This window comes from Acanthochromis polyacanthus, chromosome 5, assembly GCF_021347895.1.
Source record: "Acanthochromis polyacanthus isolate Apoly-LR-REF ecotype Palm Island chromosome 5, KAUST_Apoly_ChrSc, whole genome shotgun sequence".
NCBI lineage: Eukaryota > Metazoa > Chordata > Actinopteri > Pomacentridae > Acanthochromis > Acanthochromis polyacanthus.
The window spans coordinates 18,229,977-18,253,086 of NC_067117.1; the positions used below are offsets into that span (position 1 = coordinate 18,229,977).

The 23,110-nt window shown below is 39.6% G+C and overlaps 4 protein-coding genes and 2 non-coding genes across 7 annotated transcripts; 2 read left to right on the forward strand and 4 right to left on the reverse strand.

Moving 5' to 3' along the window:
- Positions 1–1,014: 1,014 nt before the first annotated feature.
- nek4 (NIMA-related kinase 4) lies at positions 1,015–9,495 on the forward strand. Of its 2 annotated transcripts, none has more exons than XM_022221901.2 (16): positions 1,015–1,327; positions 2,132–2,398; positions 2,507–2,704; positions 3,542–3,649; positions 3,961–4,115; positions 4,363–4,489; positions 5,335–5,937; positions 6,024–6,074; positions 6,242–6,391; positions 6,706–6,870; positions 7,158–7,224; positions 7,513–7,625; positions 7,847–7,938; positions 8,090–8,301; positions 8,380–8,513; positions 8,824–9,495. In XM_022221901.2, exons 1-16 carry the CDS (start codon positions 1,238–1,240, stop codon positions 8,920–8,922), a joined length of 2,631 nt encoding a protein of 876 aa, XP_022077593.2. In that variant the 5' UTR covers positions 1,015–1,237; the 3' UTR covers positions 8,923–9,495. The 2 variants fall into 2 exon arrangements, with proteins under 2 accessions (XP_022077593.2, XP_022077592.2); XM_022221900.2 differs by having other exon boundaries at positions 1,016–1,327; positions 8,377–8,513.
- Positions 9,496–9,660: 165 nt separating this feature from the next.
- On the reverse strand, positions 9,661–11,495 carry spcs1 (signal peptidase complex subunit 1). The gene is made up of 4 exons (XM_022221905.2): positions 11,327–11,495; positions 10,722–10,781; positions 10,142–10,228; positions 9,661–9,952 (listed from the first exon to the last, which is right to left on the reverse strand). The coding sequence occupies exons 1-4, from the start codon at positions 11,360–11,362 to the stop codon at positions 9,827–9,829; spliced, it is 309 nt and encodes a 102-aa protein (XP_022077597.1). The 5' UTR covers positions 11,363–11,495; the 3' UTR covers positions 9,661–9,826.
- Positions 11,496–11,614: 119 nt separating this feature from the next.
- glt8d1 (glycosyltransferase 8 domain containing 1) lies at positions 11,615–15,802 on the forward strand. The gene is made up of 9 exons (XM_022221904.2): positions 11,615–12,198; positions 12,452–12,550; positions 12,713–12,923; positions 13,072–13,189; positions 13,294–13,378; positions 13,504–13,616; positions 13,709–13,875; positions 13,978–14,090; positions 14,630–15,802. The coding sequence occupies exons 1-9, from the start codon at positions 12,183–12,185 to the stop codon at positions 14,803–14,805; spliced, it is 1,098 nt and encodes a 365-aa protein (XP_022077596.1). The 5' UTR covers positions 11,615–12,182; the 3' UTR covers positions 14,806–15,802.
- Positions 15,803–15,957: 155 nt separating this feature from the next.
- On the reverse strand, positions 15,958–21,974 carry gnl3 (guanine nucleotide binding protein-like 3 (nucleolar)). The gene is made up of 15 exons (XM_022221902.2): positions 21,870–21,974; positions 21,621–21,679; positions 21,299–21,439; positions 20,120–20,239; positions 19,961–20,041; positions 19,738–19,873; positions 19,521–19,624; positions 18,598–18,748; positions 18,355–18,442; positions 18,014–18,191; positions 17,767–17,909; positions 17,420–17,556; positions 16,742–16,890; positions 16,455–16,524; positions 15,958–16,360 (listed from the first exon to the last, which is right to left on the reverse strand). Exons 1-15 carry the CDS (start codon positions 21,880–21,882, stop codon positions 16,257–16,259), a joined length of 1,674 nt encoding a protein of 557 aa, XP_022077594.2. The 5' UTR covers positions 21,883–21,974; the 3' UTR covers positions 15,958–16,256.
- LOC127534265 (small nucleolar RNA SNORD19) lies at positions 17,641–17,715 on the reverse strand. The gene has a single exon (XR_007942297.1). It is a non-coding gene; the product is annotated as a small nucleolar RNA SNORD19 (small nucleolar RNA).
- LOC127534267 (small nucleolar RNA SNORA47) lies at positions 19,209–19,343 on the reverse strand. The gene has a single exon (XR_007942299.1). It is a non-coding gene; the product is annotated as a small nucleolar RNA SNORA47 (small nucleolar RNA).
- Positions 21,975–23,110: the final 1,136 nt, after the last annotated feature.

Genomic DNA, 23,110 nt, shown 5'->3' on the forward strand with positions numbered 1-23,110 from the left:
GTCCATAGGTGTGAATGTGAGAGTGATTGTTTGTCTCTATATGTAGCCCTGTGATAGACTGGCGACCTGTCCAGGGTGTCTCCTGCCTTTGCCTTAAGTCAGCTGGGACAAACTCCAGTTAAACTCCAATTATTAATGTGAGAGAAAATAAGAATAAACAAAGGTTGCTGTGAATAAAATTATATTTGCATGTTAGAAGATCACCCAGAGAAAAAGTTGGAATGACAAACATGTCCTTGCTCGACTCAGGGAGCATTAAGAACCAAACAGATGTAAACACTTGCAACAGACAAGATGAAAACACAGTAAACCACACAATCCTTGTTTGTGGTTTCAAATCGATCTTAAGGTTTCCACCATCTCTGAATACCCCTCTAGTTTACACTTCTCACAGAGGTCTGACTTGTGGGTATACAATTAACGCCAATGGTAACCACATTATCTGCACAATGCACTAACACTAAGGATTTTCTCATTGATGTGGTGACGTTGCCTTTCAAAACTAAAGTAATCCACTGGGTCTTCGGGTCTCAAGATCCTGAGAGTGCGTATATACTTTTGCGTTCACTCTTACAGCAAACAGTAGATCATTTGATGTGCTCTGCTGGTGGCTGGTTGGTGGCACTTTAGAGTAAGCAGACGAAGCTCTGGAAAGTAAATAAATCTGGTGGACTGGTGAAGCAGCTGCTCATCGTGAATGGGTCACCTGGTAGCAGCATGGAGTGAAGGGGCAGGATTACACAAAGTTTGACTTCAGTGACTATTTGTACATGACTATTTAATGTCAGTTAAATTCTCACTGACCTCTAAAACTGGGAGGCTGTCTCCTTGTGGGAGAGCTTGAGGTTCACATCTTTAGCTTTTAGCTTACTGTTAACACACACACGCACACACACATAAATACACTGTGGTGCAGTTGCTCCTCTCTGCCTCCAGCCGCTGGGTGTCGCTGTACTGTGAACGCTGCAGTGTTTGGGTCCAGGAGGCTCTTGTGTTTATCGTCAGCGCTGAGCTGCCGGTTGCCTAGTGACAAAAAACTCTCGGCTGCTGCTGATTTCCTGCGTTTTCAAAATCTCATCGCTGGCACTGAGCTAGCGCTAAGTTTTAACAAACAGATTTCTTACCTGTATTTCATTTTTACTGCTGTACTATGGGACGAAATACCACCAGTACTCTTGTTGGGAGTTTCGTGTAACGTTTTTAACTCGCCAGGCCGCGTTATGAAGCGTTTTGAAGGATGATGAATAATTATGTTTTTATCAGGGTCGTTGGGAAAGGGAGCTATGGGGAAGTGAACTTGGTGAAACACAAAACAGACCGAAAACAGGTGAGAAGCGAAAAGTGTGAGAACATTTCAATACAGCACACTGCTTTTAAAATACTCAACCGTTCCAGCCTTATTTTAAATGTTTTGGTAGAGCCCCTAAATGCTGCTGATTACAGCTAGCGTAAAGTTAGCTTAAACCTCACCGACTTGACTACGCTGTTCTAGCCTACGTTGTGTTGAGATGTTTCGAGTGAAATAAATCATGTTTACATGTCTGTGAGCAAGACTATATAGTGACGTTAGTTTTATGTTAGTATGATTTTTTTTGTTGAGCACAGGAACAATACAGTTAGTTTGACAGGTGATAAACGCCATCATTTCTTAGCAGTAGCTAACCCCTAATTGGTCCTTAAGTACACTGAGAGAGCATTAGGGTTTCTGTCAAATAGTTCTACTAACTGTGTGTCACAATACATTCATAATTTACTGACCATCATATCAGACATTCTCATCCTCCACATTTTTATGTGCGTAAATGAATCCACAAAACCAAAAATAATTGGTCCTGTAACAGCTTTTCATGCCATTAGTTGTGCTCCTCCATCTTGTAAAAGAACGTTGATAAAACTAGTGAATCCCTGCCTCACAACAGTCAGCCTGCATTCCTTTTGTTAAAGAAGTAAATATGTAAAATTACACATTCAAGTCCATGTCATTGCAACTGAATAAAATAGTTTAATCATATTCTTATAATGAATATATTTCATGCATATATGGATCATTTACTCACTGGTTATGACAGGCAAATACTCAATGGTTCAGCCTAACATTAGCTTATGCATGTTCTTCTTTGTCTTTTTCCAGTATGTTATAAAGAAGTTGAATTTAACCACCTCTTCCAAGCGGGAGCGTCGCTCTGCAGAGCAGGAGGCGCAGCTTCTCTCCCAGCTGCGACACCCCAACATTGTGACTTACAGGGAGTCTTGGGAAGGAGATGACTGTCAGCTGTATATTGTGATGGGTTTCTGTGAAGGTGGTGACCTCTACCACAGGCTCAAACAACAAAAAGGGGAACTGTTACCCGAAAGGCAGGTCGTGGAGTGGTTTGTCCAGATTGCCATGGCACTCCAGGTACAGTATGTTGTAATAGAAAAAGCAAAATGACATTTTTAATCAAGCTGATTTTTATCTTTTCATGAGATGAGACATGACATCACTGAAAGGATCTTTGCATTTCAGTATCTGCATGAGAGGAACATTCTTCATCGGGACCTTAAAACACAGAATATCTTTCTGACGAAAACCAACATCATTAAAGTTGGGGACCTTGGCATTGCACGAGTATTGGAGAACCAGAATGATATGGCCAGCACACTCATAGGGACGCCTTACTACATGAGTCCGGAGCTCTTCTCTAATAAACCATATAACTACAAGGTATACTGGTTGACTGCTTTTTAGGAAGGCCAGGAAGATCACTGACTGATTGTCCTTGAATTTATCAAAGCAGGAGAAAGAATTGTTCTGTGATAGACATTCATCTCAGTTTGTCACTTAGAACATGCTTAATAGAACTCAAAGGAGTGGTTCCTCAAACAATACAAAGACACAGTCTTTAGTAGCTACTTGTTTGCTGTTTAATTCTAGCAGGAAAGCTTAAATACACTACACATTTGGCATGCCAAACTGACAATAGAAGGAAATAACTATCATGTGTTTTCCTACAAAAAGCAGGACAACGCATCTAACCATAAATACCAAATGTCTAGCTACTAGCAAATGGAAAAGTGCAGGGAATATAGCCACTACTTGTAGTTACTAGCTCAGTCAGCAGGAGGTATGCATCTTGTCAGAGAAATAAATACTTTGGAAATCTGGAAAACTGGCAATTTGCACAGTCTTTTCCATAAATGATACAGACCACAGAAAATCAAAAGTTAACAAGCACCATAGTAATTTGCAAATGATTTAATCTTATGTAAACCTCATTACCTGACATACTTCAATAAAAGAATACAGAAAATTACTTTATTTCTCACGTTATCCTGCACGCATTCAAATACTGAATCCAAACAGACATAACTATTGAAGTCTAATCTCACAGGAATCATTAAATACAGTGCACATGTTCACTTCCTCTAAAGTGCTGCTTAGAACAACACTTCCACACTCTCTGAAGCTGTAGCGTTATGATGCATTCTGAGTCTTTGTAGTACTTATTATTTGTACATGTTAAGTGTTACTGCTTTACAATTATATGCATTCTGTCTGTAGTCTGATGTATGGGCCCTGGGTTGCTGCGTATATGAGATGTCCACACTGAAACATGCCTTCAATGCCAAGGACATGAACTCACTGGTGTATCGCATCGTAGAGGGAAAGGTGGGTTTTATATTTTGCATGTTTGTTGTGTTGGGTACCAAGTGTAGGTTAAGTATTAACTTCAATTACTTAGACAATCCTTTTTTTATACAGAAAACTGTACTTTTTCCGAGCATATCTCGGTATTTACTGAGTGCAGCTAGGCATCTGACTCAATGGTGACTTTAGCCAACTTTGTGGGGTTGTTGAATTTACTGCTTGTCCTGATAAGACAATGTGCTGTTGTTCGGAACCCTGATCATCCACAAATATTATTTTGAAAAAGGATTTTCACAGTGGTTTATAACATTTTCCTTTGGTCTTCTCATCAGCTGCCACAGATGCCCAGTCGGTATGATCCCCAGCTCGGAGATCTGATCAAAAGCATGCTGTGTAAGAGACCTGAAGAGAGACCTGATGTCAAATTCATCCTGCGGCAGCCCTACATAAAACGACAAATTGCCATGTTCCTTGAAGCAACTAAAGAGTAGGTGCCACTGAGAGCTAATTGCCGTGGTCCTAATTCAAATTTATACTGAATGTTTACGCAAAATTACAAAATGTATGTTTTGCTGTCATTTTCTTTCTCTGTATTTCAACTAGAACAATTTTCTACAATCAGATGTAAATTTGCACCTCCCTTGTACTGCTTCTAGCCACCGTGAGCTACTTGCATTTATTACAATGATCAGTCTTCTGTTAGATGATTATGCTTGTTTTGGTCCTTACTACAGAAAAACTGCCAAGTCAAGAAAGAAACCTGCGGGTGGCAGCGGTGATTGTAGGACCAACAGTGCATCTGTGAAACCTGAGAGGCAGCCTCCAAGTCCCCAGCCTGAACCTCTTGCCAGAGGAAAACGGGTGAGTTACTGCTGAAACCAAGGCAGGCTGAAATGTATCTTAGGATTTATCATTTAATGTTAAAGTAATAGTAGCATTCAGGTCTTTTTGTGTTGAAGTCATCAAAAGGTCTTCAGTGTGAGAAAGAACTTCATTTGAATTGTAGCCAGCTTGTCCTTTCTTATACTGTTTTATTTTGCCAACTTATTTGTGCTTGTTGTTGAAAAAAAAACACTCTCCTAACTCTTACTGTATGAAAGCCAATTTCTTATATATTTGTTTTCCACTTGGACACGATTGTCACGGATTGTATTGGAATAGTGAGTGTTAAGTGTGATTAATTTTACAGCAACAGTTGTCTGCGCTGCTTCATAAATACAGCACCGAAGGGGTAACTAGTATTGATTTTTGTAAGATTGATGAAACTGATTAGGTCGTTTAATTAACTGACTGACTATGGTCAGAGTAAGCAGTTGTCAGTACTGGTTAAAAAAAAGAACACTTCCTAGTGATGTTTATGTTTTTTCACTTTAATAATGTTAAGCTGAAGTTTTTAGAAACTTTTATTTTGACATACTTATTGCAAAAGTGTATGTTGTTTCATATTTAGCAGCGGTATCTTTCGATCCACAACATACATGACATTGCATCCAGGTTTTCCTAATTGTCATGATTAATTCTGAATGAGTTTGATTATTTTATTTTCAGTAGTTATGTGTAAATTTGTTCTGGTCATAATATGTTAAAATTAGCCAAGCAGATTACTCAGTTTACTGCATTGTGTTTATGCAAGCATTGTTATTTCAGGAAGGTAATTTTCTGTGAATGTCATTATTTTATTTTCTGTCTTTTGTCTTTATCCTCAGAAAGAAGACAAATCACAACAGCAAAAAGGCCGGAATGGTTCGACAGACTGCACTCCACCCCCCAAACCATCTTCACCGGATGTTCTCAAAGCATCCCTGGCAACTGTGAGCAACATTAATATTGATATCCAATTGCAGCAGGATGATGGCCTGCTGAAGAAACAGGTGCAGGGGCCCAAGTCTGTTGTGTCTCATCACCGAGCACCTAATGAACCTGCGACTCACTGTGTGTACAAAGACAGCAGGGTGAGAGGGAAACCAGATCCTTCTCCCCCTCCTTCCCCTGTTAAGCCCCCTCTGAAGTCTGTATCAGGTGTTTGCAGTAGGGGAGGGGATGAAAAGACGGCGTCCAATGGACTGTTAGACATTCAACCACAGGGACCATCAAACCCTGGGGAAACATTTTCTGTCTTTGAGGGGAAACAGGTGTCCGATGTGGACGATAAGGATGACACCATGGAGCTGCTTAAAGAGGCTGATTCACAGAACCCAATTCTACAAAAAACTGAAGAGACTGTGGAAGCGAATATGGACGATAAAAATGACACGGTGACCCTTTTCAAGCAAGCTCCAGCAAAACACCTTCATACTTTAAGTATCCAAGTAAGTGTCCACAGAGCAAAACTGTTTTTGTTTTCTCATGAGGTATCCCTTTTATATTTCTTACAAGCTCATTTGTATCTTTATAGAACAACCTGGAATCAACTGAAAAGCTGTTAGAGCCGTTCCCTCCAATACCAGTAAGCATGAAATTTCTTATACTTATTTTGTAACTAACTGTTACTTCTCGTTAACAAGCAAGAGTTCATACAGGTAACATCCACTGGCACATAGTGCAGGAAGCTTTTGCTTTGTATTGAAGGAACATTTCTGCCACAGTGGAAAAAGTGTAACTGTGTCTGTTTAGGAGCCTGTTCAGAGGGAACCTGTCTTACCAGCCAGCAAGGCAGATTGGGCTGTTCCACACCAAACTCCCCTGTACTTCTCATCAGAACCTTCTGTATCAGAGAAACACAGAGGGAAGCACACTAGACGGACTAATGGGGATCCAGAGAAGGTAAACATTAAGATGCAGGAGATCATGTTTGGTTGTCAAGATTTTGAAACTGGATCATATTTTGCAATATTTCAGTTATTATAATTATTCTGATAAAGTAAAAGATGAATTTGTTTTTAATTGTCCTTTCATTGACTCTACAATTACTTCTTCTCAAAGTGAATATTACTTTATTTAAGAATGGACACTAAAAACCATTCCAAGATAAAGTTGTTATACGTTTTTAACCATTTTCTGCTGCAGTACTGGGATTTACATAGCACTAAGCTATGGTAATTAAAATAATACCTACATCTTGTTTTATCTTTTGTTAGTCCAAGGTGGCTGCTTCAAGACCTTTACCTCTACCTCCTTTTGAGAGTGCAGCTGTGGAGGGGAAGAAGAGGAGCAGGAGGAGCACAGAAAGCAAGAAGGCTGCCATCACTGCAGCCTCCACATCAGTCAGTTCTAGCAAGGATGGATTCTTACCACTATCACACGTGAGACCAAGCCCCCCTGCACTTGGCATGTTATTGTACAACCATGTGAATTTCTGAATATCCTTTCTGCCCTAGACACAGATTTTGTTGGAAAATAATAGACCATAAAAATTTCTATAATTTTAAAAAGAAAGTGTTTGCAAAAACATTTCAGTAAATATAAGAAACAAAACTATATGTATTTTTTGTATTTTAATTATTGAGTGCGGTAGATTGTTCCATTCTAGCTGAAATTACCAGACGCAGTTTATCAAACACAGAAAATGTTGCTCCAACTTCATTTTCAGGATCGTCCTCTGTCTGCCAGAGAGAGACGACGCCTGAGGCAGTCCCAAGACAGCGCCAACCAACCAGGTACTGACTGTTTTCCTCTTAGATAACTAAACATTTAATTGGACCTATAACAGAAAAAAGACAAACTGAATAACTAAAGTTAAAGTATGCTGGACTGGATGCTGCAATGAAAAGAAAGTGAAAACAGTAGTGCTAGAAAATGCACTTTCCTATACACACAACCAGGCATTTAATCATATCAATAAGAATATTGATGTAATAATGTTCTATACATGATTACAGCACTATGCAAATTGAAAAGAGCTGTTGCTGTACTTGGGTGTTTTACTACTTTTCTGCTTTTCCTAGGTGTTAGTGCTGTACGAAGAGCATCTTATGATGTCACCGTCACCAAGACTGAGCATTGCAATGCCCCAGTTACTCGGACTGTTTCAGACTCTATCACAGAGTCCAACAGTAAGGTACTGCCTCTGACATTCAGTTTAATTTAATTAAGTCATGAAAAGCATGATGCGCTTTGTGAATGTCTACCGGCAGGAAAAAATCTTGTCTCTTGTCCTTACTGGTGCACCAGATAATAACTATTTAATGCAGATTTTGCCTGTTCTATAGTTAATCTGACAGTGTTCTAGTAAATTTAAAAGAGATGTTTGTCACAACATTTGGGTTTTTTGTATTACAGCAGGGTAAGTTGCTGGAGCAAAGATCTGATGAGGATGAGTGCAGCTCATCCACGAGTTCGACAGAGCGTTCAGAGGGAGACTGCAGGGAAAGGTGAGAACATATACATCTATGAATTATTTAACTGGACTGAAACTGTTATGTATCAACTATCTATAAAAGTCTGGGACACTGTTTGCACGCTGCTGTTTAACATCACCTGTGTGAATATACTGTGCGATTCATGATTTATTGGTACTCACAGAAAGACTGAATTGAGCGACATAAACGATTTGGTCAGCATGATGACTCAAACTTTGAGAATGGACGTTGGAGTAACTGAAGCGGACAAGAGCGGATTTGGCTCCACAGCACTGCCAGAATTTAAACTGAACAGAAAGTACAGAGACACGCTGGTGCTTCACGGGAAGGCTCGAGAGGAAGCAGAGAACTTGTCACTGGGTGAAATACCCAAAGGTTAGTGAGCTTCATCAGTCTATTATAATCAGTCATTCTGAAGCATCCTCTGGTTTAACAAGCGTTTCTCTTCAGAAGGCTCCACTTCTGGTCCGGCCAAGATAAGAAGAGCTATCGAACACCTGAGAACAGATGTGGTAAAAGGCCTGGGAGTGAAGCTGCTGGACAGAGTGCTGGAAATCATGGAGGAGGAGGACGATGTTAAAAGAGAAGTGAGTAAAACACATCAGGTCCTCATCAAGATAGAAGTTAATGGGTGAAATATTTGAGAAATGTAGACTTCTCTTTTTTTTTTTTAAATAATTTTGATTTGCCTAATTTTAAATAGCTCGACAGGAATACTGCCTCGGTATTTATAAGAAAAAAGATGAAGATGCCTACTGCATGAAACACTATGTACTTGTAAGGGCAGTAGTAGTACATGCATATAGTAAAATAAAACAAAGTATTCGATTTGGAATGCAGCTAAAATCACTTGCTCCTTGTTTCCAAACTGATCTTATTCTGCTTCATTCTTTTCAGCTGTGCCTTCGTGACCAGATGGGAGATGAGAAGTACCAAACTTATGCCGTGATGGTGAGACAGCTGAAATTCTTTGAGGACATTGCCTTCAAGGTTTAAAGAACACTGGACATTGGGGAGCTTACGCATTTGCATTTTCCTTGGTACTATTTGTAAAAACTAGCTCACAAGAGGCAAGCATCTTGACCGAAGCTGCAAAACAGGATGGTTTGTCTTTGTGAGAAAGAGGAAAAAAATGGCCATATGTATTTGTTTCCTGACCAAAACACCGTGTTTGTTTGGCATTGCTACTTTCCTCCTGACTGCATGCAGGTTTTGTCATGTAATGGTCACCGTTCACACAAGCTTGTACAGTCTATTCTATGTAAATGTGTAAAGTATTTTTTTAAACCTCATTTCAGTATAAACACAGACTGTGACATTCATCATAAAATTTACAGGATGCCTATGCAAAGAGTTGAATTATGTTAAAGCACTCCGTTTCTTTCTACCCGAGTAGTGAAATAGTCCTTTATTTATAATGCAAGCAGGACTTTGAATAATTGTTTCATCTATGCTGTATCTTTGAAGAGCCCAGTTCTGCTGCTCTACTGTATTTTCTCATACACAAAGTAATGTAAACTAGATTGTAGATATTAACATTTGAATTATTTGTAATAAATCCTAAACATATTTTTGTTTACACCTACTTTCTGCAATATTGACAGCCACAATAAAACATTTCCCTGATGTGTCAGAAAGCAAATTAAATTGATGAAATTGAAACTCGACCTGCAGAAAACAAAAACAGAAACTGTAATTGTAAATACAATGAAGCATCCCATTTGTAAAACGTAGTCCGTATCAGATGTTTATTATTTGAAACACAAGGCTCATTATTAACTGATAAACACTGGAACAAAGTTTTCTTCCTAAATGCTTCAAATGTGAATTATGTGACAAACTTCAAAATAATTTCCCATATAAAAAGATGTATTAACAGCCAGACGGGGATAGTTCAGAATTACTTGTGCTTTTTCTTCTTGAGGCTTTCCTGAGGTTTTTGGCTGGGCTCCCCGCTGCTCTCTGGTATGACTGGCTGCCAGGATAGTGGATTCTTTCTGTACATTGGCCACGGAGGAAGCGTCAACTAAAGTAAAGGATGGAAAGAAAACTAATGTTTCTGGTCTCTCCATAACAAGTGTCCACATGGTACACAATCACAAGAATCTCTCAAGTTTTAGTAGTTGTGTTTCTCCTACTCAATAAAGTGTTTAAAGACAGGTGTACAATGACAGATTAATCAGATAATTATCTTAAATAAATAACATAAACTTACCACACAAGACACGGCAAAACCAGCCAGCACTATGTACACTGTCCACCCAAACTGTTCAATGATCAGACCATACACAAATCCAATCACCTGCAAACACAATACAAATGCTGTCACTAAACTACAAGCAATATTATATAAGCTGAAACAGTGATCACCATTTGTAATTTGTAATATTTTTTTAATCAAATTATTATCTATTCTTATTAACACAAGGGAATAAATGTGTTGTTTCAATAAACAGCATCTCTACAGCAAAACAGACACCTTGAAACAACAAAGCACAGACCTTATGATTAATGACAATGGGAAGATCAACAGTAGGGAATTGGACCAAAAATCAGTCAGTGGAGTGTGTTCACATTAGCATTACGCACACACTTGACTAAGGTTTGGATTAGCTTAGTGGTCAAGGATTTACGTTTGGAGCACTACTGGGTGACACTTTAATACTTTTCTAACCATAATAATACAAATGAGATTTTAGCATTTTTTCTAAAAGTCAAAAAAGTATACCATTAGCATGCATGAGAATACATCTAATGAGGTGTTTTGCTAATTTGCATGCATCAAGGTTAGTTACCGCAGAGATGAGTATTATTCCTTGGAAAATCTGTTCAGCCAGCTTCTGACCCTTGTAATCCTGTAAAACAATAGGACAAAAAAAATTTATTAAAAAAAATCCATGAATACAGATGAGCGTATGAAATTTCAAGTCAGGAGAGTATATTAACTCCATCTTAGCATAAACAGTAGCTAGTAAAACTTAAGTGCTGCCTGACGGCTTATTTAGTTGCACTAATGTTACAGCAGATTATATACCCTGAATAATAAAAGAAAGAATTTAGAGATAATATTTAGTTTATAACAAGAAGCTACTTTCACTACCTCCAAATATACATTCATCCATACACACACATACACATGGCATTGATTTGTATAAATACCAGCCAACAACTACTAACTACTGATGTCTCAGGTTGATTGCATACTTAACATATGATTTTACTGAATTAGGAAGTAAATGTAGTTAGATGATTTTGGGTAAAGTTAGCCAGCAGCTGTTACCTGTGTGAGCCTAGCATCGACCCGCTACCGTTACACAGGTTAGCTTTAGCTAAATACAACTGCATGAATGAAACAGAAGGCGAACTAAACTTCACAGATTCGCGTGAAATAATCTCTTACCATATGCGTGGGGATGGACTTGAATATGGACAGCATTTTTCCGAGAGAAATAAACACGCATAAACTGAAAGAATTTAGTTTCAGCGAGGCCAAATCGAAGGAGATTAGCTTCCGGTTTCAAAAAAGATACGTCTTCGTATAGAGAAGGACCCGAGGAGCCACGCCCTCTAGTGCCAACTGCGCAGGCGCACAGATTTGTAAGTGACACGGATTGGCTGAAGACCTTCGTATTACGCACAACTCTTGAATAGAGATTCAATGGTTCTGGTGCTACGGTAAACTTGGTGTCTGTGGAAAGATTTGGCCGCCGACAGGACTGCCCGTAAAATGCGAAACTGCTATATTTTAGCCGCTGTATTTTATTGAAATATATTTTTTGCCTCGGAATTCCAAGAATCAAAACATATGTACATGCTACATTATAACGCTAAGGCATTTTTTGTTTCCGGACAATGGCAAGATAGTGCAAAATTTCATTCAGGCACTCTGTAGTCATCTGCTACTACGTGCAATTGTGTTCGCGGATGGGATAAAGTTGTTGATGTTGAGTTGGCAGTTTGGCTTCAACGTGGACTAGACTTCTGTCTGGTTTCTGCTTAAAACTTTGCTAACATTATTATAAATGTAAGCGCAGTAACTCACAGTTAACAGCCGCTAGTTTGCAGACGGACTCGTGTGTTTATGCGGTCGTCACTGAGGTGCAGCAGCCTTTCGGGTTCACCTCAGTCCTCATTAGGCTGCCAGCTAATCCACCGTGGCTCCACTTAGGTCAACTTTGTACTTTCAGATATAGTTGTTTTGTTTTGTTTTTGTTTTTTTCATCAAACGCTTTGGAAGGACGGATGAAACGACTGCCATGACACTAAGAAGAGGTGGGTTAATCTGAATGAAGCGGCTGCTAATTTACCTTTATAACATTACTTTGTCTGCATAATACTGTGAATGAAAGCCAGAAACAGAAATGAACTACAGTGATGCACTAACACTGAAGCGCACAAACTGGCTGACATTTACATGTAACATGACTTGACAACAAAAATGTGTGGTATTCACAGTTCCCACATGACACTGATGCCTTTTGTTCCTCATCTCATGTTGTAATGAGCTGTTCTCTGTGCCTTTTAGTAAACCTGGTCATCCTTGTGCTGCTGGCTGTTGCCTTCCTGATTATCGTTCAACGAAACCTCCTCAACCTCAGTGACTTTTTGCACAAAGAAAGCCCAGGTTTGCTTTTCTCACTAAAACCAAAAGCTGTTGCTGAATTTTAGGAACTCTACTATACTGTTAGAAGTTAATTGAAAACTGTGGTCAGTGTGAGAGCTATCATATTTTGGGTCCTTGTTTTTTTTTATTAGTATTGTAAACCTCTAATGTGTCTTCAACCAGATGCTGGGTTGATTCTTCCCTTTGAGTCTGAGTTGTCTCCGGACCTCAGGCGAGAGTCAGTGAGGAAAGGAGAGGAGATCCCTGTTCTCATCACTGCTGCTGAGGACAGACTCGGTGCTGTGGTTGCTGCCATGAACAGCATCTACCAGAACAGTAAAGCCAATGTTGTCTTCACCATACTGACCTTGAATGACACAGCCGATCACCTAAAGTAAGACCATGAAGCAAGTCTGTCTTGCTACATGCATGTTTTGTCTTGAGCATTAAATACAGGTCTGTTTCGCAGTAACACAACACTGTAGACTTTTTGAAATATTAGTAATATCTGACATAAGTTTTTTCTTTATTTTACCCAACAGGTTGTGGCTGAGCAAGACAAGTCTAAAAAATGTCAAACATAAGATAATCATCTTCAAGCCTGAGCTCCTCGGTGGGAAGATATCTAACGATCCTCATACACTAGAGGCTGCAAAACCAGTAAGACGACTGAATTTCCTGTCCAGGATAAGTGTTCCTGCTACTGAATTCATTCAATGCATTTGTGTTCCCCTCTTGCAAAATTAGTTTTGTCTATTTTTCAGTTGACTTTTGCGAGGTTTTATCTGCCTGCATACATCCCCGAGGCAGAGAAAGCCATCTATTTGGACGATGATGTCATTGTACAGGGTAAGAACCCACCATGAAGTCTTCCATCAGTCAGAACTCTCACAGTAGTATACACAGTGTAAGAGGAAGAGAAATGATTGGAAGTAAATTATTGAATCCATTTTATGTGTTCTGCTGACTCTCAGGCGACATTCAGGAGCTTTATGAAACCAGCCTCAAACCCGGACACGCAGCTGCCTTCTCCGATGACTGTGACTCTGCGTCTGCTAAGGGCATCATTAGAGGAGCTGGAAATCAGGCGAGTTTCTATTGCAAGAGCTAACTATTTCCACTTATGTAAAGGAATGTTTAATTCTCAAGTAAATAATATTGCTTTTTTTTTTTCAAAAGAATAACTATATAGGTTTTCTGGACTTCAAGAAGGAGGCCATTAAGAAGCTGGGGATGAGGGCCAACACGTGCTCCTTCAACCCTGGAGTCATTCTCGCCAACCTGACTGAGTGGAAGAACCAGAACATCACCCAGCAGCTGGAGCACTGGATGGAGCTCAACACACAGTAAGTTTCTCACACAGGTGAAATGATAGAGGGATGGAAGACAGTCTGTTAAGTCTACCAGTTATTTTTGCATTGAGCCTCATTTTTGTTCCCATTCCCCAGGGAGGATCTGTACAGTAAAACACTAGCAGAGAGCATCACTACTCCTCCACTCCTCATTGTTTTTTACAAACGTCACTCCGCCATCGACCCACTCTGGCACGTGAGACACCTTGGTAAGTTTTGGTTAATTCCTAAGAAAAAATTGAAGATAAACTGGACTTTTTGAAGGTACCATCAGTTTACTCACAACATTATATTGACACACATTGCGATACTGGGTATATGAGTAGATTCACAAGACTTGGGCTGCTTGAGAAGCTGTTACACATTTTTTTCAAAGGAAAGATTCAGCATTTCTCTTTGCCTACGGTCTATAGTGATAAGATGGCTGCCTGCATGCTGTATTTTCAAGTTTAACTGGCAGAAATGAAAGTTGTCTGTTTCTGAACAAAGTGCATTTCCCAAACTGGGAAACTATTCCTAATGAATGTAATCTGTTCATTTTAGTGTGCCTTAAAATGCTACTGATTTTAAAGAATACGCATTTTCAGGGTAAAGAAGTTTATGACGGACACACTCATAATCTTGTTTGGTTGATATGTTCCTGTAATTATAATACTAGAATACTTAATTTAACAGTTTTAGATGGTAAATACAGCTGGATGTAAGACAAACATGTAACTACCGTAAATAAAGACTGACAACGTTTTAGGCAACACCGGTGCTGGAAACCGCTACTCTGCCCAGTTTGTGAAAGCTGCCAAGCTCCTCCACTGGAACGGCCACTACAAGCCCTGGGGAAGAACATCCTCCTTTTCTGATGTGTGGGACAAGTGGTACGTTCCCGACCCCACGGGAAGATTTGCCCCAGTGCGAAGACACAGCTAGACTGAAAAATTGGCTCTCAGGAAGCTCTGGACCAGCCCTGTCCCCGCAGGAACACGCCTCGTATCTCAGGAACTAAGTAAGGCCTTCTCACCCTGCAGCCCTGTATTTTAGTTGTCATCTGAACGTGTGAACCTGAGTACTGTCGCATTACCTTGAATGCTGATTTTTTTTTTTCCCCCCCTTGAGATTGCTTTGACTCGCTTTTCTCAAAATATTGTGCTAAACCTTTGAAAGCAGATAGTTTCACATGCCGTTTTCCTCCCTATAAGAGCTGCATTTTACCCTAAACTTGATCCGAGGTGTTGCATCTGAAGAGTTTCACTCTAACAGAATATGTGCATCAACCCTGTCAACAGTAATGTCATGTGTCTGTGTACCAAAGTGTTTATATAAATCTGAAACCATCACAGTCAAAGTAATTATGGCATAAATTGGTATAGTTACATGCAGCTAAATAGCGGTTAAATGGCTTACAGTGTAGCAGTCATCCTCTCTGATCAATTCAGTCTCAATAAGAATCATTCTGTCCATGCACATGCTTAATGTCATTACCTCAATTCAGTATTTCCTGTGGAAAAATAACCCAATTTTTAGTACTAACTTGCACATAAGATTGATCAGGCCCTAGTTTTTTTTTAAACATCTTAAAATGGTCAGTTTTAGCTCCTATATAAATCTATTCCTCTGAACATTGTTACAAACCCACTGTTAGTTTATTGTTGTAGTCACGATATTGGGTTTTACATTTGTCCCAAACACTAACTCAGTATTTTACTGCCTTTCATGCTGAACCGTTACAATGGTTTTTTTTTAATGATTCTGTGTAGACCACTAAGCAAACCTCTGCAGAAAGTGAAGAACATGGTATTTGCACAAATGCTCCAAGCTTTATCCTTCATTGTCAGGATTTTTATACAAGTTGAAAAACAGTCACCTTGCTGGTGTAAATGTCATTTTTTGTACCATACATGAAATAAAACTTACAGATTTATTACAATTTTGTGACTCACCATCTGTTCATCTAATCCAGTTATTTCATGAAGGGACGTTAAATAATTCAGTAAAGAAAATGCAGTTAAACTGTCACTACAATATAAAAGTTATAGCATGTTCTAGCTCATAATTTTGGAAAAATACAGTAAGAAGGCCCACTTACCACTCTGTAGATAGTTTATTACATCAGTAAGCCATCTATATACAGTATTCTTGCATAACAAGATATTACAAAGACATCTGGCAATCTTTCACCAACATCTGTGAAAAGCAGTCAGTGGATGTACATATATATACATAACTACTTATGGCGTCTTTAAACACCCAAAACAAAAAAATGCACTTTAGGATGAAGGTTTACCCTAATGTGGTCAACTTTCCCATTGTTTTCCAGCTATAGGCAGAGAAGGAAGGGCTCATGATTCAGGTCTGAATGTCCATCAGAGCGAAGGCTGAGCTCATTTAAAGTCCGTGTTGAAATCATAGGCATCATCTGTTGTGACTGAAGAGAGGCTGATGTCAATGGGGGCAGGGTGAAACTGCACATGACCCGGTGTCTTTTCTGCAAGAAAAAAAAAAAAAAGAGATGTGTAAATTCAGCATGATGAGTGTGTATCGAGTAATGAAGAAATTCAAAGACTTTCTTAAATATTTACTTTTCAGCAACAATTTCTGTGGTTGCTCCTGTTCCTCTGCTTCATTTGAGCCCTCTGTAGTTTGTTCAGGCTGCAAGAAGACCAGATGTTTCAGATACTTAAAATTCCAACAATCTCCAAGATACACAATAATAAAAAAAAAAAGGTCCGCTCAGAAGGATCAGAGTTGGATTAGAAGTCTTCATCAACAAATCAAGACTTGCATTTTGTCCTCATTTCCAGGAGAACAGACCACAGTCATTATTTTAAGCAGCTATATTATCTGGCAGTTGTCCATCTATAGTTACCTCATCGTTCTCATCATTCTGCTCTGCTTCTGCCACTGTGGCGGCAGCAGCAGGTTTTTCTTCAGAGATGTCAGACGCACTCAGCAGACCTGCAGTCAGCCCTTTAGAGATGAAGCTGATACTGCTGGACTGACTCGGGAATTTAACACCTATGAAAGCAAATGTTTCAGTGACACAGACAGAATGGATTACACTCTTATTCAGTTCAAAAGCACACTATAAAAGTCCCAGGAGGGATTCAGCTCTTTACAAACCAAATCAAGACAGTCAGTTACTAAAGCTGACCGACCTTTAAAGAATGCTCTCTCCTGTCAAAAGCAAAATAAGAAAATGTATGACTGCAACTTGTGATTATACATCACCATATCCAGTAACTTGGACTAAGATAATTAGGCAGAAACCAAAGCGGTGGATAGAGTTATCCAGTTGCACATGTCCTATGTTTTCTAAGGATGCTTCTCAGTGCCTTAAAACAAGCATACATTTGCTCCTGTATATGGCTAAGGTGACAAAAAAAGCTATACAATGGCCCTATTATACAGACGCATCTATGTAGTGGATTATCTGTTTAGAACCACAATTACAGCATGAAAAAAAGGGTAATCTTTTATTGTCTCAACCAAAAAATATAACAATACGATTCTCTACTGCTGTAAAAGTTGAATTTAACAGCAGTACCTTTCAGAGTTTCCTCGTTTCCTGCTTTCAGTTTGTTCAGATCCCAGCTGTTCTGCATCTCGGCGACCACAGCGTCAGACATGTAGGCAGGAAGGCTGTGGTTCTCTGGTGCCTTACAGTGGTAGCTGAGTTTGGCTCTGAGGAGAGGCAGAGATGCACAACTTTGAGAGTCAAAATCAGAGCATCTTGCACTTGCTCTGCTACAAATTTGCAGTTAGCCTGGCAGTGTTTGGATCAGAGTTGGATTAGAAGTCTTCATAATGAAATCCAGAATTGCGTTTTTGTCCTCATTTCCACAGGCTGCAGGTCATTCTTTCTAAACCTTTAGTGAAAACACAAGCACTCACCCTGTCCAGTCGCCCAGGAAGGTGGTGGCTGCCTGCTCTGTGTTGGGAACTCCACCCTTCTGTAGAAAACCACGCTTTTTGGCAAGGAGGGTCAGAAACTCCAGACAATTTCTGTAGTCTGGGATGGTATACTGAAGCATGATCTGGAACAATGAGAGCAAATAATCAGACAGTGTTACCAAAGGACTTTTACAAAAATAATCCAATTTAAAAGTTCTCATATCTCTGGTGATAGCAACTCATTTACCTGGGTCTTGTCACACTGTTTCAGCAGAGTCCTAACAGCTTCCAGCACACTTTCACTGCCCTCCTCCACCTGCAGACTCCTCAGAGCCATTGAAGCTGGGGGGTTGGACGGCGATGCCACAACTCCTGGACTGTCTATTGCCTTTATATTCTTCAAAATGTGCACCTCCTGCATCAATCTGGCGTGAGGGAGAAAAAATTGGAATAATGTACAAACGAGAGCACCTAATATATATGTTGGCTTCTAGTATTCCCACTAATTACGAAGTTAATAAAGCGAAACACAGAAATGCACATAATAATTGGAAGATTGAAAAGATGGCCACATGTATCATCACTTACTTGGTCATGCCTCTCTTCATACCAACATTGCACGCCATGACCCCCTTTACACTGTTGATGAGGCTGCTCTTTCCTACATTAGGAAAACCTGAGGGAGTTTGTACAAAAAAATGAAAATTAACACTATATATGAATTCCAACTGATGTCCAAAACATATCTATGCCACAAAGATTTGTGAGAAAGTAAAATCACAGTCAAAAGAGGAATAGATAAAGTATTTTATAGAGGAGAGTCGTGCTTACCAACTACACCCACTTTGAGCGAAGCTTCATTCTGCAAGTTCTCAGCATAAGTTGAGAGCAGCTCAGTGAGACAGCCGTTTCCAAAGCAGATCGCTCCTCTGGATTTGTCCTGGATTTCATTGGAGGGATCTATTCTGCTCTTTTTAGCTTTCTGATGAGGATAAATCCAGAGAAGTATTACTTCAAGGACAATCTACAAATAAACACTTTTTTAATGTACATTTAAAATGACTGACATTCACTATTATTATCACAGCTGAAACGCTATGAGTGTGTGTGTGTGTGTGTGTGTGTGTGTGTGTGTGCAGGCTTTTTCCTTCACGCAAGTGTTTTCCTTAAAAAAACGTTTTAGCCAGCATCAGATTAAAAATGAAAACACAATTTTAACCAGTTTTGCTCACAAATGATACATTTAGTCAAACAAAATAGATACTTGCTCATCAAATGGTAACATGTAACTGGATAATGCTTGGATTTCAGTCAAATAAGGCAACGCCAACCAGTTGCCTTTACTGTACATGGACTAGTTACTACCACTACACTGCTATGTAGACCCTTCCCAAATCTAATTCCGAACCAAGATAAACCCAGTGTGTAGATTAAATTTTGTAAAAATGTGCCACAAACACATCTATCTACTCTGCTTAGAACAGGGAGATATAACAGTGTGGTTTGTGTGTTACTCTTGGAGGTTATAACCAGTTATAACAGCACCACACAAGCTGTTCAACCTTCTCAGTCCTCCACCTAATGATGACAGAGCGTTCACAACAACATACATTATACCCATTTATTTTCAAAGGCTAATCTGAGTATCAACCAACGGTCACCAATCAGGTTAAATAGGTTTAATATAATGCAATACACATTTTAAGTCTCGACATTTCTTTTTATATCACTGATGTGTAAGATGCACCTCCTACCACTGTTTTATCCCGGATCAGTGTAGATGCTTTAAAGGCCACAACAGGAAACTCCTGTTGTAAATACTGTATCCACCTCTCCACATTCTCCTTTGGTACCAGATCTATGACACAGAAATATGATATTCAGACAATTCAATCAAATTAATAACAGATCGCCTAATCGGTGTCTGTGCTGCATTAAAATTCAATACGGCACCATATAATGTCCATTTACCTATTTTGTTTAAAACCAGCAGTAGCTTCTTGTTGCCTCCCTTCTGCAGCACCGCCTCCTCCAGCTGTGGACATCTGCAACCCAGTGGATCACGAGCATCCAGGACTTCTAATACCACATCAGATGCATCAATTACCTGAGAGAGAGAAGAGCATGAGCTGCTAATAACTACTTAGGATAGAACTCTAGTAACAATACAGTGACAGGAAGTAGGTAGTTTTACCTTGTTTAATTCAGCACAAAGAAACTGTTTTGAGTTCCTGTCTGGGGCTGCCTGTTTCCCTGAAGGATTTTCACTGTCATTCTACGTAAAAAAGAAAAAGGTCAGCAAAGAAACTATTAAAATCTGAAAACACAGACGACTGTACAGTTGGCCTTTTACCTTGCGAACCCTCTTGGCCTTGGGTTCTGTCTCTTTGCTTGCACCTTCTTTCTCCTTCTTCCTCTTCTGGGCTCGCTCCTCCTTTTTGGCTTGTCTTTTTCTTTCTTTTTCTTCTTCAATCTATGAGATAAATTTAAGTACAAAAACAGGTAGCATTCGTCAAACGGATCGCCAGAGATCTGATGGTCTAAAACCTATGCAGACCGCAGCAGCCAATACGTCCAAGCTGGCAAAGCATCTCACTGATAGACACAGACAACTGAGTTTGATGAGTCAATCGACACCAATAATAACAGTTTCATTTATCTATATCCATCTTAATAATGTGGCAAATATATCTATATGCAAAGGCAACATTCACACTTGTGATGTAACCATAACTTGCAGCTTCTTAAAATGAAAATTCCACAATTATGCAGATTGACACTAGTTACAATAATCACCTGAATTCCTGCAGAGAGACTCAATAAATGCAATGAAGTCAGTCTATTGTCCAACCATCATCTATGGTCATGAGCTCTAGCTGGTGACTGTGGGTACAAGTGTCCAAAAGCGTAGGGTGACTGGATCATACCTTGCATATAGGGTGAGGAGGTCACACATCCATAGACAGCTCTAAGTTTAGTGCTAACTGCTCCTCTGCATTGAAAGAAACCAATTGAGGTGGTTCAGACATCTGATTAAAATGCATCCTGGGTGCTTTCTTTTGGAGATTTTCTGGGCAAGACCAATTTAGCAGGAGACCTCAGCTTACAGCCACAGCTTGCTGGAGGGATTACGTATCTCATGTGACCTGGGAACACTTTGGGATTCACCAGGAAGAGCGAGAAAACATTGCTGGGGAGCAAAACATCTGGAATGCCCAACTTAACCTGCTGCTACCACAACCCAACTAAAGAAAAATGGAAGAGGATGGATTCATTGAAGATTTTCTTACAGTACCATTTTAGTATCAGTAGCAACATATTGTAGCAGGTGCTATACCAAAGTTATACTTTGTAACTAACAAGACAATTGACAGACTTACAGTGGGATTAAGATGATTTTAGTCTAAGTTTCAGGCGTTTGTAGGAGACAGGATCAGACGAGATCTGTACATCAATCTGGACCTTAACACTGCATTCATGTGTCAGTAAATTGTTACGTTAATGTGCATTAGAAAAACAAATGGCTGCCAACCTTCAGCCTCCTCTGCTCTGCCTCCCTGAGCACCTCCTCCTTGAAGGGAGCACTACTGGGCACCCCAAGGTCCTTCTTCACTCGTTTGCTCACTCCTTTCTTCTTTGCCTCTTTTCTTAGTTTTCTGTTGTGCTCTCGAACCTAAACACAAAACAACAGCATGTATTCAAACGCATGTGAGCGCTGGAAATAGGTGAAACGAGGTGAAATTAAAGAACAGGCAACCTCCTCTCCATTGCCCGGGCCTCGTGGACAATTAAATACAATTACACACAGATTACAGTGCCCAAGTAACACAAAAACTAAAGATTAATCAACTTACCTTCTTCTGTATTTTATAACGTTTGGCACATGAGACCCTCTTACTCGCTTTCTTTAACTCTGGAGACGACAGACAGAACAGCTGGTTGAAAAGTTAGCGAAGAGAGACGCTAACGCAGACAGAGCAGCGTTAGCTGTAAGAACAACTGCAGTTAGCCTGTTAACTTGTTATACAAACAGAATACAGATTTAAATTGCTGTTTTTTCAAGCTACAATATTCATGCAGCTTCAATCTCGATGTTTACTCACTTGGTCGTTTCATCGTGGAGCCGTAGTGCTGCCAATGTGACTGAAATGCTCTCACACGTGGAGACAGCAGCAGTTTGATGTTTGCTCACTTCCTGTCCGGACGGCTAATAGTTCACAATGCGTCACCTGCAGGCGTGGAGGGTTACTGCATCATGGTGGCAGAAACATATTTCATTGGATAATAGATCAATGCTTAATTAATTTTTTCCCCAGGAAATTACTTTGTTACAGTAGCTACATCATAGCACAGCATGTTCCTAACAATCCAGACCAAGGCTGGAAGGAAAAGACACGAACAGTGAGGAAAAGATCTCCAAGGTTCTTTAATTCCAACTGATGGAGCATTAAATATCAGAATGAACACATCAGGATATGAATGGGACATAATAGAGTGTTGTGTTTTGTCCTACTTTTTAATCTTATAGAAATGTTTGTTTTCCTGGTTGAGGCTAAAGAACATTTTACTGCCTTAGATGGACAATAAAGTTTATTCTAATGTATCATTAGCATTAACATGAGCTCCACACAGTTATCTGACAGTACACTGTTGTATGAACAGAAGCTGTTAAAAAGAGTCTGAAGCAAAGAACAGAGATATTAACTTGGAACTGAATTGTTCACTGAACTGAGATAAACATTCATCAGTAACAGAGTTCTGTGGAGGAACGTTAACGTAGATTAATTTCTATCTGCTGGTCATTAATGAACTGCACCTCAAGACAGCTGTTATTGATCCGTTATGACTAATCTATTATGACTGATCAGCTGTGACCTGCAGGACACTTAGCTCCACCTAATAGATAACTAGTTTATAACACTGACTAACCTGGATTTGCCTCAGTGTGAACACAAAGTTAGGAAACATAAATTGAGATGTACAGAGCAACTTTAAAACTCGATGTTAGAACATGTTTATATCAGAGGTTACAGTCTGATGATAACTTACAGTAACTTCACTGCTTTATATGTGATATTTTCCAGATGTAGAGAAGAATGCAACTAGTTACAAAGTTGACTTTAACACTTACCTGTAGAGTTAAGCTCCACTTTTGGAAGCTAATGTTGTTAGCAGTAGCGGCAGCAGCTTCCATAAACAGCAGAAGCTGGTAAATGTGGGCGGGACAGAGAGTCCTCGGCTCTGATTCAGTCTGACCAATCACGGCTCCACCCTTGCTGACGACTACTTCCGGTCTCAGAAAATGAAAAAAACTGACCTTTTTTCCATAGACTGTATATAAAGA

Bases quoted from the DNA above. Each gene is read 5' to 3' on its own strand.
- nek4 (XM_022221900.2), top strand. From the start codon at position 1,238: ATGATGAATAATTATGTTTTTATCAGGGTCGTTGGGAAAGGGAGCTAT. The intron at 4,116-4,362 runs GTAGGTGCCACT...TCCTTACTACAG, and splicing joins TTCCTTGAAGCAACTAAAGA to AAAAACTGCCAAGTCAAGAA. The intron at 4,490-5,334 runs GTGAGTTACTGC...CTTTATCCTCAG, and splicing joins CTCTTGCCAGAGGAAAACGG to AAAGAAGACAAATCACAACA.
- spcs1 (XM_022221905.2), bottom strand. From the start codon at position 11,362: ATGCTGTCCATATTCAAGTCCATCCCCACGCATATG. The intron at 10,782-11,326 runs GTAAGAGATTAT...ATTGTTTTACAG, and splicing joins AGTCCATCCCCACGCATATG to GATTACAAGGGTCAGAAGCT. The intron at 9,953-10,141 runs GTAAGTTTATGT...CCTTTACTTTAG, and splicing joins GTTTTGCCGTGTCTTGTGTG to TTGACGCTTCCTCCGTGGCC.
- glt8d1 (XM_022221904.2), top strand. The intron at 13,190-13,293 runs GTAAGACGACTG...TCTATTTTTCAG, and splicing joins CACTAGAGGCTGCAAAACCA to TTGACTTTTGCGAGGTTTTA. The intron at 13,379-13,503 runs GTAAGAACCCAC...GCTGACTCTCAG, and splicing joins CGATGATGTCATTGTACAGG to GCGACATTCAGGAGCTTTAT.
- gnl3 (XM_022221902.2), bottom strand. The intron at 20,042-20,119 runs GTAAAAGGCCAA...TTTTTTACGTAG, and splicing joins AGGCCAAGAGGGTTCGCAAG to AATGACAGTGAAAATCCTTC. The intron at 16,891-17,419 runs GTACTGCTGTTA...TTGCTTTCATAG, and splicing joins AAACGAGGAAACTCTGAAAG to GTGTTAAATTCCCGAGTCAG.